An 18,304-nucleotide genomic window follows, 5' to 3' on the forward strand; every position below is an offset into this window, starting at 1 on the left:
ATTACAAACATTCATATGAATTGAGAGCAGTCGACCATTCAGCCCCTTGAACCTGTTTTATCATTCGATAAAATAATGGCTGACCTGATTTCTTCATATTAACACCTACCCTGATAACTTTTAACCTCACTTGCCTATCAAGACTATCCATCTCTAAATTAGATTAAAATATTGTTTCTTCTGTCTTTTGAAGAAGAGTGCGAAAGAATCATGACCCACTTTGATGAATAAATTTCTCATTATCTGTTTTAAATGGGTGACTCTTTATTTAAAAATGATGACCTCTCGTTCTGGCCTCCCCACCTAGAGGAGACATCCTCTCCACAACCACCCTGCCAAAATCTCTCAGGATTTTGTATGATTCAATCAAATCATCCCTCACTGTTTTAAACTCCAATGGATACAAACCCAGTCTATCCAACCTACTCATTCCAGTTATTAGCCTGGTAAATATTCTGTGAATTGCTAATAATGCATTTACAGCCTTCCTTAAATGAGGAAACTAACACTGTCCACAGTAATCTAAACATGGTCTCATCAATTCCCCGTATAAATGAAGCACAACCTCCTGCCTTGTGACTTCAAATCCTCCCCCACCATAAATAGTAATATTTTAACATTATCTTACATATCCCTTGCAGTCACACTGTCTGTCATGGATTTTCCTTTTTCTTCCTTTAGCCACTAGCCAGTTGGATACCTCACTTTTACAGTATTTGGCAAAGGTTCCAAACTCTGCCACCCCTTTACTGCCACCTTTTACACAGATAACAGGAAGTGTGAGATTTTCAAAAGTTAATAAAACATTGTATTAGGGTTTTTGGAATTGATTTTTTTTTCTCATCCCACCATTTCCCATCTTGTGTTTGTTGCTCTTTTGCCAGTGCAGTTGGCTATGCTTCCTCTGAGTAACCTCATTTTTTTAATACTGACCAAACAAAGTCAGTGATCAACTCTCCCTTATCATCAAGTCCATTAGAACAATGATTACTATCTCCTCTTCACTATTGATCTGTACCTGACTTTGCTACGCATAGCTGGGTCTCTACATCCTATTCAGATGCATTGGTGATGAATCTAGAATTTAATCAAATCCTTTCCTACTTTTGGTGATCTCCGAACAACACAGAAAGGGTATAGGGCTAGATCACCCCTTGTCCACACAACAAGTGAAAGCCTTCATGAAAACAGAACTACTGATCTAAGGTTTGTTTTTTTTGTGGAGGAATGCTTGACCGCTCCTCCTAATATCATTGGCTCACTCTGTGAGAAACTACAGAGGGGTACAGTGTTGTTGAAAGTGATTCTTAGGCAAGACCTGAGTACCTTAAGAAATATTGCTTTGTTATCAGCCAACACTTTCATATTAACACCTACCCTGATAACTTTTAACCTCTCTCTACAGAATTATGGCCCAGATGAACTTACGGAAGAGATGACACATCTCACAGGGTTAATGAAGGATCTGAATGTTATCACTACGGCATAGATACAGACAAAATACTGTGTTTCACAAACTGAAAATAGAGCAGGTCTGAAAGGAGTATGTACAAGACACCCAGAAGGGTCAGATACAAAACATAATGTGATGTGTTAAGTCTCGTGGAAATTGCCTTTGTGACGATCTCAGTCCAGTGGATCCAGACTTTTGGATAATCATAAAATCCAGTTAATGCCATGGAACCTGACAACTCTCAGCTCTGACAGACCTGGAAATGTACTGGAAGCACCAGTATAGTGTTCGACATTCGATATCGTCTATTTACTGCGTGTTTACGTTTTCTGGTGTTATAAAAAGAATGTTGAATTGTTACTTTGGTATGCAGATGTGATGTTTGACTGCCTCACCGTAAGTTGGCGTGAGATGCATCAATTACTAATGTGGCCATTTCTTGCTTCCTCTGCATCACACAGTGCCGTGGCATACAGACTCTAATCTACATCCTTCTGATCAAACTGCCAAGCTATCTGCGTTCATCACTGTGATCTCTTAGCAACCTTCAGAATATTACTGCTAGACTTGGCAAGTTAGCTGATTAAAGCACAATTAGGAAGAAGGAACTGGCAAGCCCGATCCACAAATAACTCGAGGCTTAGCATGACTCAAAGCACATTGATTTAAACAAGTGTGCAGCAGTTGACATTTTATATGAAGAATAATATCTTCACGTGTTCTATTGGAAATCATTTAGCCATAAGAAAAAAAGCTAAATACACCCTACCAAATGGGTTCAGATTACAAGTTCTTTCTTAAAGTGTATCAAAGGGGTTCCAAATACACAGCCAGCATTAAACCCTATTGAATGGGTTCCAATTACATGGTCTTTATTAAACCTGATCAAATGGGCTCCCATTATGTAACCAGCATTAAACCCTAGAGATGGGGTCCAATGATTAAAAACTTTAGTAAGCAGGTTCAATTTCTCAGCCCCTCACTGAATCTTGTGGAATGGTGCATTTTGGTTACTGGATCCATAGGGAACCCAGAAAAATGGGTGAGTTTACTGTATGTTCAATGGACCTGGTTGAATGGATGCCAATTATGTGACGCTTGGATCAACCCAATACATTGGGCTCAGATTAGATGACCTTGTTAATTAATGTAGTGAGTTCCAGTTACAAACAATTTTTTTTACCTTACCCATACCATCATTGTAATTGCTTCTACAAGTATAGGTTTTACTTTGTTTGTGAATATTGCTTCCCTATGTACATCACCATGAATGTTAATATAACTGTTTAAGGAAATTTATTGTAATGAATATAACTGAACAAAGCTATTGTGAAGGTTTAGATTCTTCCCCCCAGTTGTAGGCAGTAAAATCATTTTTGCACTTTTTTTCATTCTTTTACAAAGGACTGTTTTCCTATGGCCTGTTTAGACTTAGAAAAACCTATAGTGTAACTGTAGTGTCCTCATTAGCAAAAGCAGCTTTTTGTTTTCCAAGGATGATGTAGGTGCAAATTGTTTATTAATCATGATGTAGAAATGATGCAAACTACTGTAGTTTATGTACAAAGACCTTTGCTAGTAGCATTATTCTGTGGCTTTTTTAAATTTCATGTTCTAATGTAATAACGGAATTCCAATACATTTTGTATTCAACCAGTAGGAGTGTGAACATAGACTTTTATTCATGGTCTACACGGCCTGTGTAATGGATGAATATATCGTGATGATATGCTGTTATGTAGCTAAAAGCTGCATAGGCTAGCTCTGCAGAAAGGAACTGATGGTCTATCTTAGATAGGGATCTAAAACTGATCAGAGTTCCCCTAGATTATAATGAAAAATCAGCCTGAGTGCCCCTCCCCACCTCATTGCTATTATCCAAAGCTTGTTTGCTGAAAAATGTATAGGGAATATCTTGCCAATATTTACGTCGGCACCTTTGTGCCCTAATAAAGGGGATATTGGGAATCAGCTGGGATTTACTGTAGAGGGATCAGGGCAAAAGAAAAATTGAATGCAAATTTTGTGCTGCAGACCAGCATTTCCCCTCTCAATTTTGGAATTTTGAAGGAGAGTTATACTGCTCTGGCAACATGAGCTCTTGTTCTCTCACCATAGACTCTGTCAGACCTGCTGAGTTTCACCAGTATTCTCATTTTGTTTTAGGTATTGAGTTTTCACCAATTTCTTTTGGATACTAAGACAGCAAAGAGTTGTTGTTCATCATACCCCCAACCATCATTACAGGTTTTCAAGAACAGTAGGGGATAAAAAGAACAGAGCTTTGAAACTCCAGCCTTATTCCAGTTTAGCAGGAATGACTGGATAAATGTTTGCTCCTGGGTTAACCATTCCAGTAACAGCAGTAAATAATGATCCTCAGTATTTCTGGCGATAATGCAGAGGCTATGGCAATGCACCAAACAACTTAGCTCACCTGTCCAGACTTGATTTACACACTAAAGATAAGAATAATGCAATTAAATTAAAATTACTCTACTAGACTGAGACTAACATGATTTCTGTTCTATAGTGACAGTTGCAAACTGCTCAGAGGCTGTTCCATTTTAAAGATTCATTTTGTATTTGCAAACAGACAAGATTGGGAATTCAATTCTATACATTTTCATCCATTTGATCAGAAGTACACTTCACAACCCATGCAGAGAAGCTGCCCTTAGAGATTCATGTTCTCTCAGAGTGAGGAGAATATGTAACATGAGAAGAAACAGATTTAGTTGTGTAACATTGTAGCCACCCTATAATCCATTACTCAGAAGGCTGTTCCATTTTAAAGATTCATTTTGTATTTGCAATACCTGTTCAGGTGATAACACAATTTGTAATAGATGATGAGCATGTAGTAGTCTGCTGAGGAGAACAATTGGAGAAAAATAACATGAGCTTACAGTTTTGGTTTTAGTCTAGCTTTATAAAAGAATGTGTATGTTATAACAGGTCTAAAATGTCTAATAAGTAGCTCATTCTTTGAAAACAAACTGACATTACAAAGCATTAGATTATAACTGATCAGATGGGACTAAATTAAGCACTGTAATCACATTACACACTGCCATAACTGACCCTCTATCCACAGTCTCTACAGTAATAATCACTGTGCACACCTTGTATTAGTGAGTGGGTGGATAATACAGCCTTTGTATAAATGTACTTCAGTTGATGGAGGTGTTTTTATGGTTTGATGATGAACAGAACTTCTTGCTTCTGCAACATTCAATGAAATAGATAATGAAATCTATCAATATACTAACTACACAGCTGGTTAACAAATATTTTAAATAGTTGTTTGGTAATACGGAACTTATTAACTGGAGTGTTCTGCATGGCAATGCCTCTAACAAATAGCATCTACTTGTCAACCAATCTTAAGACTATAAATACTGCTTTCCTTCTACTTTAGTATTTCTAGTGAATAGTCCTGATGAGTGCAAGACTAAGTATATCAAAAAAACTCTTCTTTCTCACATATTTAAGTATTTCCAGAGTTAGGTCAGGGCAATAAACAGCCTCAGCAATCCTTCGCCAGTCAGACCAAAACTCATGGTTTCCATTCCAGTTTGGTCCACCTGCAACAGATTCTCATGGGTTATCCCAACCAGAACTAATCTCTCTTTTTCAAATCCTGTATGACATGTATTGTTAAGAGTTCCAGCATGTGTTTTTTTCACAAACCAAACCTGCTGATGACCAGAACATTGGAAACACTGCAGTAGGGCGATTCTTTCCAATGACCTCACACACTCGCACAGACTGCATCCATTACACAGCTGAGTTTAGAATGGTAATGGGCATTTTGTTGACTTTAGGGATCTGGCCAGCAATAACCCAAACACAATAAACCCAAGTCCTGATTGTCTACCTCAGTTCTCGCTTTTTGTTCAGGTCATCAGTGCCCGCATCTACAGTGGACTCTGGTTCCAAGGGTAATGATGGAGGTTTCTGCGTTCGGATTGGGCATCCACCTGCAGTGAGGATAATTCAGTCAGGGCACAAGCATGTACAATATACAAACCACTTTTGTTAGAAAGCTTGGCAGGTTATCACAGGTAAATCAAACAGGTTTACTGAGAAATATAAAATGTGGGGGGGAAAAAAGCCATGTTTAAAACATTGTGAAAAAGCAGTTTGGCCAATTAAAGAGCAACTGCATTGGAAATTCTAGAGGTATACAATTATGTACGTGTCAAAGAGTAGACACTTGACAAAAAGATTTGGATGGACATAAAGATCAAGGATTCAAATGGATAATTTCCTGAAAAAGTGTAATAGAACACAAAACACCAACAATATTTTTGGGTTCACTAAATGTCAAAAAAGAGTAATGATAATTTTCTTTAAAAAATTCATTAAAAATTATGTGTCAGACCAGTTCACCATTTGAAGAGCAGAGAGTGCCGCTGAATTATAAAGGGGATTTAGGGCATCCATGAGGAAGGGGATCCATGTTCCAGAGTCAAAAGACATCCAGCTCCAAACCACAGTAGCTTCAGGCCATTCTCACTGCTGCTCTACTAATCTACACATTTTTAAACAGATTATAGAAGCTTCACTCATTGTCCAATTTTCCCTTTCCCTGGTGAAGATATGGAATCTTGCTAAGGTACAGCTCAACAGACAATTCTCCAGTCGCCATTCTTATAAAGTCCAGATGATGGACACTGATAGGCTATTTGACAGTAGAAAGCATCACATCCACCTTGCAGAAAGCAGCAAGTAAAACAAGAAATCCCTTACCAAATTTCCCTTTTCCTAGTCCCAAGATTCTGCAGTTGCAATAAACATCAAGATTCAGAATTCCTCACTATTCATTTGTCTAAACTGGAATCATCTCTCAAACATTTACATGCATAAAACCACATTCAATAAACACTTCAATATTTATCTGAATTAACAGATCTAAAAGCTATAAATATGTAAGACCTCTGTGTCCAAAAAAAAATGATTAACTTGAGATATGTTGGACAGAGAGACCTAGAGATTCAGGTACATAATTCCTTGAAAGTGGTGTCACAAGTAGACAGGGTGATGAAGACGTTTAGTATGCTTGCCATCATTAGTCACTACATTCAGTACAGGAGTTGAGAGGTCATATTATGGCTGTACAGGACACTGGTTAGGCCACTTTCAGAATACTGCGTTCAATTCTGGTTTCCCTGCTACAGGAAGATTATTATTAAATTGGAAAGAATGCAGAAAATATTTACAAGGATGTGACCAGGATTGAAGAAGACGGGATAGGCTGGGACTTTTTTTCCCTGGAGTATAGGCGGTTGAAGGGTCATCTTATAGAGATTTATCAAATCATGAGGGGCTCAGATAAGGTCAATAGCAAAGGTCTTTTCCCTAGGGCATGGGAGTTCAAAACTAGAGGGCACAGGTTTAAGGCGAGAGGTGAAAAATTTAAAAGAAACATGATGGATAACATTTTCACTGAAAGTGTGATGTGCATATGGAATGAGTTACAACATTTTAAAAGACATTTGGACAGGTTTAGAGGGCTATGGACCAAATGCAGGCAAGTGGGACTGTTTTAGTGTGGGAAACCTGGTTGGCATGGACGAGTTTGACTGAAGGGTCTGTTTCAGTGCTATATGACTCTGTAAAAGAGACAATGACTATTTTCCCCAAATAGCGCTAACTTTAAGTGCTAACAAGTTCCCAGAATTTAGAGTTCAATGAGCTGCTCCTTACCTGCAGAGAGCTGCATTGTTTTGCTATACCCTGCAGCTGATGACATAGCCTGACCTAGGGCCTGGTTAGAGCCCAGCGGTTGTTGGTTGGTGGTGGATTTACTGGATGGTGCTGGACGCTCTCTTGATTTGGAATCCTTTGCTGGTTTTGTCCAGACCAGATTCTCCCCGACCTGAAGAGCAGCTCCAATCTTCTGAGCCATGTCTACCAGCTGGAAAGTATTAATTTCTTGGCATCAGTCAACAAATCTCCATGTCAAGCCTAAAACATTCAAACCTAGATCAGAGGAATAATTCAATAAAATTAAAGAAAAATATTTAGTTCCTTTGCAAAGGTGAAGCTTTGAAATGGGAAAACAAGTTTGTAAAATCGCCTGTGCATCTTGTAAAATAAAACCTCTTAAGTCAATTGTAGCAATGCATGAATGCAGTAAAGTCAATACAGGTTGTTCTGCTAAAACACGAGCGTTGTGTTCCTCTGCAACCGTGTGCTGTAGAAAATCACACTTTGGAAAACTGCTATAGAAAATCAGATATAGAAAATTGCTATACTCATTCACTAGAAAGTTTGTGTTATCCAAACAACGCCCACAATTCGTCAATTGTGTTATAGCCAATTTGCACTGATGAAATACACGTTATAGCAGAACCTGTGAACTAACTACTAGTGGATCTCCAGTAGAGAGGTGTGTTTTCTGACAAACTGTATAGTGTTGTACAAACTATGTGTCCTTTGAAGTAAGGAACACATTGATTTTTGCATCTTATCAAATCTTTAGGTAAAACCAAAAGCCAGTTTGCACACAGCAAGCCCCAATGAGCAGCACCAAGATAGTGTTCAATTAATCTAGTTCTGATGCTGTTGTTTGATGGCAACCGCTTACTCAGGATGCCTGAAGAACAAATAGATCTGTCTCAAGTAGTACCATCGGATTTTTAATACTTACAGAACTTCAGTTTGACATCCTACTTGAAGTGCTGAAGTTCCAATAGGAACAGGATCACTCAGTCCTGAAAGCCTACACCCTGCCTCCCACCTCCATTTACCCAACTCGACTCCATATCCTTACTAATGTACTATCAATGCAATATACATTTTCAAAATACAAATCTCAACAGGAACATCCACAATGCAAAGTTTTTAAACTGTAGTATGCACAAGTTAGAACATAGAACAGTACAGCACAGAACAGGCCCTTCAGCCCACGATGTTGTGCCGACCACTGATCCTCATGTATGCACCCTCAAATTTCTGTGACCATATGCATGTCCAGCAGTCTCTTAAATGTCCCCAATGACCTTGCTTCCACAACTGCTGCTGCAACGCATTCCATGCTCTCACAACTCTCTGGGTAAAGAACCCACCTCTGACATCTCCTCTATACTTTCCTCCAACCAGTTTAAAACTATGACCTCTCATGTTAGTCATTTCTGCCCTGGGAAATAGTCTCTGGCTATCGACTCTATCTATGCCTCTCATCATATTGTACACCTCAATTAGGTCCCCTCTCCTCCTCCTTTTCTCCAATGAAAAAAGTCCGAGCTCAGTCAACCTCTCTTCATAAGATAAGCCCTCCAGTCCAGGCAGCATCCTGGTAAATTTCCTCTGAACCCTCTCCAAAGCATCCACATCTTTCCTATAATAGGGCAACCAGAACTGGACGCAGTATTCCAAATATGGTCTAACCAAAGTTTTATAGAGCTGCAACAAAATCTCACGACTCTTAAACTCAATACCCCTGTTAATGAAAGCCAAAACACCATATGCTTTCTTAACAACCCTGTCCATTTGGGTGGCCATTTTAAGGGATTTATGTACCTGCACACCAAGATCCCTCTGTTCCTCCACACTGCCATATCCTATCCTTAATCCTGTACTCAGCTTTCAAATTTGACCTTCCAAAATGCATCACCTCGCATTTATCCAGGTTGAACTCCATTTGACACCTCTCAGTCTATCTCTGCATCCTGTCAATGTCTCGCTGCAGCCTACAGCAGCCCTCTATACTGTCAACGACACCTCCAATCTTTGTGTCGTCTGCAAACTTGCTAACCCATCCTTCAATCCCCTCATCCAAGTCATTAATAAAAATTACAAACAGTAGAGGCCCAAGGACAGAGCCCTGTGGAACACCACTCACCACAGACTTCCAGGAAGAATACTTTCCTTCTACTACCACTCGCTGTCTTCTGTTGGCCAGCCAATTCTGTATCCAGACAGTTAAGTTCCCCTGTATCCCATTCCTCCTTCTGAATGAGCCTACCATGGGGAACCTTATCAAATGCCTTGCTAAAGTCCATATACACCACATCCACAGCTCGTCCCGCATCAACTTTTCTAGTCACATCCTCAAAGAACTCGATAAGGTTTGTGAGGCATGACCTGCCCCTCACAAAGCCGTGTTGACTGCATTTAATCAAGCCATGCTCTTCCAGATGGTCATAAATCCTATCCCTCAGAATCCGTTCTAACACCTTGCAGACGACAGACGTGAGACTTACTGGTCTGTAATTGCCCAGGATTTCCCTATTTCCTTTCTTGAAGAGAGGAATTACATTTAACTCTCTCCAGTCCTCAGGTACGACTCCAGTGGAGAGCGAGGATGAAAAGATCTTCGCAAGTGGCGAAGCAATCGCATTTCTCGTTTCCCAAAGCAGCCGAGGACAAATCCGGTCCGGGCCTGGCGACTTGTCAATCTTAATGTTTGACAAAATTTTCAGCCCATCGGCTTCCTCTATCTCTATCCATTCCAACATGCACACCTGCTCTTCAAAAGGTTTCATTCACTACAAAGTTTGTTTCTTTCGTAAAGACAGAAGCAAAAAACTCATTTAGGGCTTCCCCTACCTCCTCAGACTCCACACACAAATTCCCTATGCTATCCCTGATCGACCCTACTCTTTCTTTGACCATTCTCTTATTCCTCACATAAGTGTAAAATGCTTTTGTGTTCTCCCTAATTTGTTCTGCCAAGCCTTTCTTGTGCCCCCTCCTGGCTCTCCACAGACCATTTTTGAGCTCCTTCCTCGCCTGCCTGTAATCCTCGAGAGCTGAGCTTGACCCTAGCTTCCTCCACCTTATGTAAGCTACCTTTTTCCTTTTGACGAGAAGCTCCACCGCTCTCGTCATCCAAGGTTCCTTCTTTATCTTACCAGTTCTTGCCTGTCTCAGAGGGACATATTTATTCATCACTTGCAACAACTGTTCCTTAAACAGTCTCCATATGTCTATAGTACCTTTACCGTGGAACAATTGCTCCCAATCCATGCTTCCTAACTCATGTCTAATCACATCATAGTTTCCTCTTCCCCAATTAAATATCCTCCCATTATGCCTGCTTCTCTCCTTCTCCATAGCTATGTAAAATGTGAGGCAGTTGTGGTCACTATCACCAAAATGCTCTCCCACCACAAGATCTGATACCTGCCCCGGCTCGTTTCCAAGCACCAAGTCTAGAATGGCCTCTCCCCTCAGTTGGCCTGTCAACGTACTGAGTTAGGAAACCCTCCTGAACACACCTTACAAAAACAGCTCCATTCAAATCTTCTGCGCAAAGGAGGTTCCAATCAATATTGGGAAAGTTAAAGTCACCCATTACAACAACCCTACTACGTCCACTCTTTTCCAAAATCTGCCGACCTATGCTTTCTTCCATCTCCCTGCTGCTACTGGGGGGGGGCCTGTAGTAAATCCCTAACGAGGTGACTGCTCCCTTGCTGTTCCTAATTCCCACCCATACTGACTCGGTAGGCAGATCTTCCTCGACAATGGAAGCTTCTATAGCTGTGATACCCTCTCTGATTAGTAGTTCTACACCCCCTCCTTTTTCTCCCCTCCCTATTCTTTTTAAATGCTCTAAACTCTGGAACATCCAGCAACCATTCCTGCCCCTAAGAAACCCATGTCTCTGTTATGGCCACAACACCATAGCACCAGGTACTGATCCATGCTCTAAGTTCATCACTTTTATTCCTGATACTCCTTGCGTGAAAGCAAACACACTTTAACCGATCCCTTGGTTCTTTCCCAGGAAATTCCTTCCCACTGGCTGCGCTACCTCTTGCTATTGCCACATCTGCATCAACTCTCACCTCCAGTATACAGCTCAGGTTCCCACCCCCCCCGCCATACTAGTTTAAACCCTCCTGAACCACTCGAGCAAACCTTCCACCCAGGACATTGGTCCCCTTCCAGTTCAGATGCAACCCGTCCTTCTTGTACAGGTCCCACCTTCCCCAGAAGGCATCCCAATTATCTACATATCTGAAGCCCTCTCCCCTACACCAGCTGCGCAGCCACGTGTTAAGCTGTGCCCGCTCCCTGTTCCTCGCCTCGCTATCTCGTGGCACCGGTAGTAAACTAGAGAACACTACTCAGTTCGTCCTGCTTTGCAGCTTCCATCCTAACTCCCTGAAATCACTTTTTATTTCCTTGATCCTTTTCCTGGCTATATCATTAGTGCCAATATGTAATATGTGCTATTTCAGAGCTCAGACTGCTGAACAGATTAGGCTGAAAAGTAGGACAGATGTTAAGGGAAAAGACAAAGCAGTATCAAAAGTATTTAATTTAAAATCAATTGTTTAGATGGTATCTGATGATATCGTTCATAGTGTTACATCTCTAGTTGAGATCTGGGAAATGAAATTGAATCTTGAATTCAAGATTATTGGACTTGCAATAAGTTGACAATGATTACATTGATGAGATATTGAGACAGTACCTCTGGATCAAACTCTGGCATGTTACTACTGGCTTTCAGTTTATTGATCTTCTTCTCCATTTCCTGATATTGGTGAAGGGCTCCTTTTTTGTCCCCTTGATTGTACAGTAAAATGGAATAGTTTAAGTTCACCAGTGGGTTTGACCTATAGACGAAAGAAAGATTTCCACAGCAAAAGATGAGGCTGTTTTCCATCAGAATCCACATGACACTTCACACAACATCAGTGTTAAACAGAAAGCATATTAAATTGTGTTGGGAACACAGTTATTATGAGAACTGGCAACAGACATTACCGAGTTGCCAGGGATTTATCATGTGATTGCCTGGAAATGGAAAATCAGGAGGTTAAAAGGAGACTGGTCTATTTGCTGTTCACAATAAGAAAACCAAATGACTTTTGAAAGCTGTGTCCAACAAAGGTTTGAGAGAGAGAGAGAGTTAAAAGAGTTGCTTTAATTGTTAAAAATTATGGATCTATACTGTCATTGCCTAGCAACAGCACCTGACTGAGGTAATACATCATGTGTGTTAACATCCTTGGACAGAACAATGAGAATACAAACAGGGTGTTTTCTGAATACACACCTAGAAACTGCAGGTAGTTACTGGAAATGTTGGACAAGTAGTATTGTTTATCAGTCTGTATGGATCAGAACTCAGAACAAAAGCACTACTTGTATATCTCTTAGTGAAATAGTTTGAAAACCCCAGGTAAAATTCCAAATATCTAGACTGCTAAGTGTTTCACAGCGAAGTCTGAAAACTGGTCTGAAGGTTTCCCAACATTCTGTGACTACTCCTAACCACTTAATTATTATTTTATGTTCAAACTGCTTTAACTGCAACTCACCAAAATTCAGTTGCATTACTCACTAAAATGCTTTAGCTGTTTCCAAAGATACCTTCAACTTAATAGGATAAACCTGGTTTTTGCCCTTTTATCACATACCAATTACCATTGCTCCACATCCTAAATACTGAGCTCCCAAATTCTCAGGAGGAATGCACTGAGATTGAGGCCCGCTACTTCACGAGCCGTAACAAGAGAAGAAACATCTTATTCAATCGTCAAGAACAGTCAATCAATCTGATTCTTTTTATTACTGTTAAGCAGAATTTTTTTAAAGTTTCAATAATCCCAAAAATAACATTTATTACAGGCTCACTAACAAGAAACTAAATGAACTGTGAGAAAGTCACCTCATTCTACCATTTTACTTTTGATAAATGGGTTTCCCCTATTTTTCCACTCATAATTGCTCCACAAAGGTGGGTTCTTGTGACCAGTGATAGTATCCCCATCTCTGAGCCAGGAGGCTCGGGATCAAGTCCCACCTGCTTCAGAAGTGTGCAATAATATGTCTGAACAGGGTGATTAGAAATTATCTTTCTCTGCAGAGTTGTGCATTTGATGTATGTCCTGTGTATGAGTGTGCATGTTTGGGATTACAGAATAGTTTAGTTGATAGCTAGTTTGCTACTGGCTTAAAGATGTTTACCTGTAAGAAGTGTGTTATTTTTAAGTTTACTGAAAACCTGGTGATATTCTCTTTTGTTCTAGTTAACAGTAATAAAGAGAAACAAACTGGCTACTTTAGGTGATGGAATAAAACATTTCCACTTTTTGGACGGATTTCTGGGAGTAGTGGAGCTCAATTTCCAGCATATTCCACCTGCCAGAACTGTAATAAGTAACAAATGCAAGACATTAAAATCTGGCTCAGCTCCATGGGCGTGGCTGTGGTTATGAGGCAAAGATTCCCTCTCTATAAATCCCATAAGGAGTGCAGATAGGGTCAGACTCAGCTGTGATGTCCAACAGTTATGCAGTCTGCCAACATTCATGGTAGAGATAGCCCAAGGGTGTGGTCCTAGAAGGTATTTGATGCATCAGAAAACAGTACTTTTGTATGAATTTGGTATGAAGAGTGTAGAAGATAGTGTTTTTGTCCCACCTCAATCTATCAATTTTACATTCTCCTGTTTTGGTAACATTGCACTTGAGAAACTGGCTGAAGCAACATGGAGGGAAACTGTTTCTTTCATTTCAATTGATGAATGATAGAACAATATCAGAGTGGGCCAGGTGGAATGAGTTGATCAGTGAAAGGCACCCTGGCCCAGGATAACAAGATAATCTCAGACAGAGACAGCAAGATTGCGACAGGGAGGGGCAAGAGGGAAGAGAGGGGGGAGAAGAGATCAGAGAGTCAATACTGTAATAAAAAGGTGTATCAGTAAGATACTGCTGCAATAACATGGAGAAAAATCAAAGCTTTATCATCAGCAATTTGATAGAATCTTTCCCAGAGATCATCTAATTGAGTCTTTAACATTCGTCAGCTCAGGTCCTACTGATACTCACTGATCCAAACTCACAGCTTGGTTGTAGGCTCTCTTTGCATTGTCAGGATCTGCCAGGTTGGTTAATGTCACTGTAACAAGAAACAAACATAAGAAAATTTACATTCACTGGGATGTCTCAATAGATCCATAGTTTCCTCACAAGTTTGTACCACTCAAAGTCCTGATCTTTGAGCTCACCCACCTGCCCATAGCTTTTCATTCCTCTAACTTTGATTCATGTAAATAAATCCACTGTTGAGGTGCATATGCCCGGTTACCTTGGCATGACTTCCTCCCTAAACACTCAGTCTTCACTACTAACTTGTTCATGCAAGTTATCTCCATATCATCCCACAGTCGATGTTCATTTTAGTTCCTCTATAAAAATGCTGCTGTATAATTTTTATTTGTTAAAAGGGGCTGTTAAACTGTAGGTTACTATAAGCACACAGTTATTGAGTTAACATCAAACATCATGGAAGCAGACTCTTCAGTTCAACTCATCCAAGCAGACCAGACATACCAATCAGACATAGTGCCATTTCTCTATAAACCCTTCCTATTCATTTATCCATCCAGCTGCTGTAATTATACCCACTCCCTCTGTCAGATCGTTCCATACACACGTCATCCTCTGCCTGAAAACATTATCACCCAGGTCCTTCTTAAATCTTTCCCCTCTCACCTTAAACCTATGACCTCTAGTTTTGGACTCCCTCACCTCGGAAAAAGACCCTATCCAAGCCTCTCATCATTTCATAAATTTCCATAATGTCACTCCTCAGTCTCTGATACTCCAGGCAAAAGGTCCCAAGGTAAAAACAATGACTGCAGATGCTGGAAACCAGATTCTGGATTAGTGGTGCTGGAAGAGCACAGCAGTTCAGGCAGCATCCAAGTAGCTTCGAAATCGACGTTTCGGGCAAAAGTCCTTCATCAGGAAGGCTTTTGCCCGAAACGTCGATTTCGAAGCTACTTGGATGCTGCCTGAACTGCTGTGCTCTTCCAACACCACTAATCCAGAAAAAGGTCCCAGCCTATTCAACCACTCCCTCCAGTCAAACCCTCCAGTCCCAGCAACATCCTTGTAAATCGTTTCTGTACCCCCTCAAGCTTAACAACATATTTCCAATAGAAGGGTGACCGGAATTGAACGCAGTCTTCTAAAAGTGGCCTCACCAATGTCCTTTTGTGGAGGTGCAGAGGTGTACTATAGCTTTAAGAGAGTTGAAAAGCTAGCAAGAACTAACAAAGCACAGAGAGTCCTGAACAAGATAACAATGTAACACTTGGTCAAAACATATAGCAGCAGATGGGTTCCCATGAAACAAAATAAAATTCAATTCGACCAATCAGTTTAAATTCTGCCCCAAGATACCAAAATCCAATCGCATTTGAATTTAGTATTTGATAATATTAAAACCAATCAAATGATCTGATGTTTTTGGATATAAAACTGGACATTTTGAACAGTTAGGGGGAGAACTGCCAAAGACCAACAAAGTGTAGACTACTAGCTGAAGCGCTCTCTGAAAGGTACCTGTCTGCGGGGAAGATCAAAGCCGACCTGGAGAGAACCTACAGAGAAAAATCTACAAAGGAAAATTGGCAAAGCTGACTGGTTTTGAAACATCGTTTTTTTTGGTAAATCTTAATCAGGACTTTTTTCTAAAAATCAGAATAGCACTGTAGAGATGGGGGTAAAAGGTTTTAACAGAAAGGAGTTGTAAATAGTTGGTGGTTTTAATATTCTTTGTAGGACTTAAAGAATAAATTTTAAGTGACCTCTGGGATAGTTCTTCGCCTCTCGAATTTTAACAGATTACAGCACGGGGTGAATCTTTTCTGTGTGGCTGGTTTACTTAGCAGAGGGGTTTACCCCATGTCGTAACAGTCCTGTACACTGCAACATGATATCCCAACTTCTATACAATGTTCTGACCAATGAAGGCAAGCGTGCCAAATGCCTTACTCACCACCGTCTCCCATGACTCCACTTTGAATGAACTGTGCACCTACACCTTTAGGTTTCTATATTCAGTAACACTCCCTAGGGCCATACCATTAAAAGTCCTGTCCTGATTTGCCTTTACAAAATGCAACACCTCACATTTATCTAAAGTAAATTCCATCCACCACTCATTGGCCTATCTGATCAATCTCCCGTTGTACTCAAAACAATCTTCTTCACTGGGCACTGTGTCACCTATTTTGGTGTCAGCTGCAAACGTACTAACCATACCTCCTATATTCACATCCAAATCATTTATATAAATGAGGAAAAGCAGTGGACTCAACACTGATGCCTGTGGCACACTGCTGGTCACAAGTGTCCAGAAGAAAAGCAATTCTCTACCACCGTCTTGTCTCCTTTATTCCAGCCAATTAAAATTGTCCCAAATGGCGAGCTCCCCCTGGATTCCATGTGATTTAACCTTACTAACCAGTCTACCATGCAGTACCTTTTCCAATCACTTTGCTGAAGTTCATTTATACAACATCTATCACTCTGTTTTCAATCTTCTTTGTCATCATTCAAAAAACTCAGTCAAGTTAGTGAGACACAATTTCCCACATACAAAGCCATGCTGGTTATCCTAATGCAGTCCTTGCCTTTCCATATGCATGTAATCCTGTCCCTCAGAATCTCCTCCAACAACTTACTAAGAAGTCAGGCTAACCAGTTCTGGGGACTTTATCTACCTTTACATATTTTAAGAACTCTAACACCTCTTTTGTATTATGAACTATTTTCAAAACATCACTATTTATTTCCCCAAAAACCATAGCTTCCATGTCCTTCTCCACAGTAAATACTACTTTGAAATATTTAGTATCTCCTGTGATTCCACACATAGATGGCCACGTTGATCTCTGAAGGACCCCATTCATACCCTAATTAGTCACTTGCCCATAATTTGTGGAATGTCTTTGGATTCTCCTTAGCCCTATTTGCCAAAGCTATCGCAAGTCTGCTTTTTGCCCTCCTGATTTCCCTCTTAAGTATACTGCCCCTCAACTCCTCCAAGGATTCACTAAATCCCAGCTATAACTGACATATGCCTCCACCTTTTTCTTGACTAAACTCTCAATTTCTCTTGTCATCCAGCATTCTGTACATCAACCAGCCTTGTCCTTCAAATAATAGGAACATACTGTCTTTGAAATCTCGTTTGGAAAGTTAAAATCCCCAACCATTACAACCCTATTATTCTTACAGGTATTTGAGATCTCCTTATATATTTACTTCTCAATTTCCAGCTTACTATTGAGAAGGGCCTATACAGAGGAATCTCAATTATCTGAAGGACACGGGTGGGCAGTATTTCGTTCAGTTAATCGAATTCCGGATAATTGAATGCCGGATAACATAGTTTAGCTGAGCATCAGGACCTTGCGATCTTGCCAGATATTCCAACATTCGGATAATTGAATGCTGGATAAGTGAGGTACCTCTGTAATATAATCCCAACAAGGTGATCATCCCTTTTTTAATTTCTCAGTTCCACCCATATAACTACACTGGACTGAAGAGGGAGATGGGACGGGGCAGGGTGACACTAGGCACATGGACACACAAGATGGCCGCTGAGCCATCTGTTGGCCAACTTGACATACAAGATCACAATATGGAGAGAAACAGCAGAGCAAATACAGACACTGCCTGGGGCCACCAGAATGCCAGTATAATGCACTCACAACCTAGTTGATTAGTTTAAGGCGGGTGGGGGAGAGAATACACGAGTAACAATCACTGCCAGCCGAAGTGTCTGGGTCCAGCCAACACCTCTTATAGAAATGTACATACATTATAGAAGAGTACATCACCCTACTAAAAGCCATTTCTGCCCCTTTAACAATCTACAGATCCAGAAATTACCTAAAACAACACAGTTTGCTCAAAAACACAGCATTAGCACAGTCTAACAGATCAAAAACACTGTCCCTGGATAACTTAATACCAGTCCTTAATATTAAAAGTCAGTCAAGAGAGAGATCATGCTATAAACATAATTTTAAAACTGGTCTCACCTTACTATTACAGATTGACAAGAAAAAAAATTCCA

General features: G+C 40.3%; 2 protein-coding genes across 17 annotated transcripts in view; one reads left to right on the plus strand and one right to left on the minus strand.

The window, feature by feature from the left end:
* LOC140458359 (neogenin-like) overlaps positions 1 to 3,110 on the plus strand; it is a 206,711-nt gene extending 203,601 nt beyond the window's left edge. For all 10 annotated transcript variants that reach the window (XM_072552774.1, XM_072552782.1, XM_072552776.1 and 7 more), the window contains one exon: positions 1,406 to 3,110. In XM_072552774.1, coding sequence (XP_072408875.1) covers positions 1,406 to 1,489 — 84 coding nt within the window. In that variant the 3' untranslated portion in view covers positions 1,490 to 3,110. The remainder of the gene's footprint in view (positions 1 to 1,405) is intronic.
* bbs4 (Bardet-Biedl syndrome 4) overlaps positions 1 to 18,304 on the minus strand; it is a 75,605-nt gene that overhangs the window by 20,880 nt on the left and 36,421 nt on the right. For all 7 annotated transcript variants that reach the window (XM_072552791.1, XM_072552787.1, XM_072552790.1 and 4 more), the window contains 4 exons: positions 14,257 to 14,326; positions 11,889 to 12,033; positions 7,166 to 7,376; positions 5,334 to 5,436 (listed from right to left, as the gene is read on the minus strand). In XM_072552791.1, the coding sequence (XP_072408892.1) occupies positions 5,334 to 5,436; positions 7,166 to 7,376; positions 11,889 to 12,033; positions 14,257 to 14,326 (529 nt within the window). The remainder of the gene's footprint in view (positions 1 to 5,333; positions 5,437 to 7,165; positions 7,377 to 11,888; positions 12,034 to 14,256; positions 14,327 to 18,304) is intronic.

Source organism: Chiloscyllium punctatum, chromosome 33 (assembly GCF_047496795.1).
Source record: "Chiloscyllium punctatum isolate Juve2018m chromosome 33, sChiPun1.3, whole genome shotgun sequence".
NCBI classification, from domain to species: domain Eukaryota; kingdom Metazoa; phylum Chordata; class Chondrichthyes; order Orectolobiformes; family Hemiscylliidae; genus Chiloscyllium; species Chiloscyllium punctatum.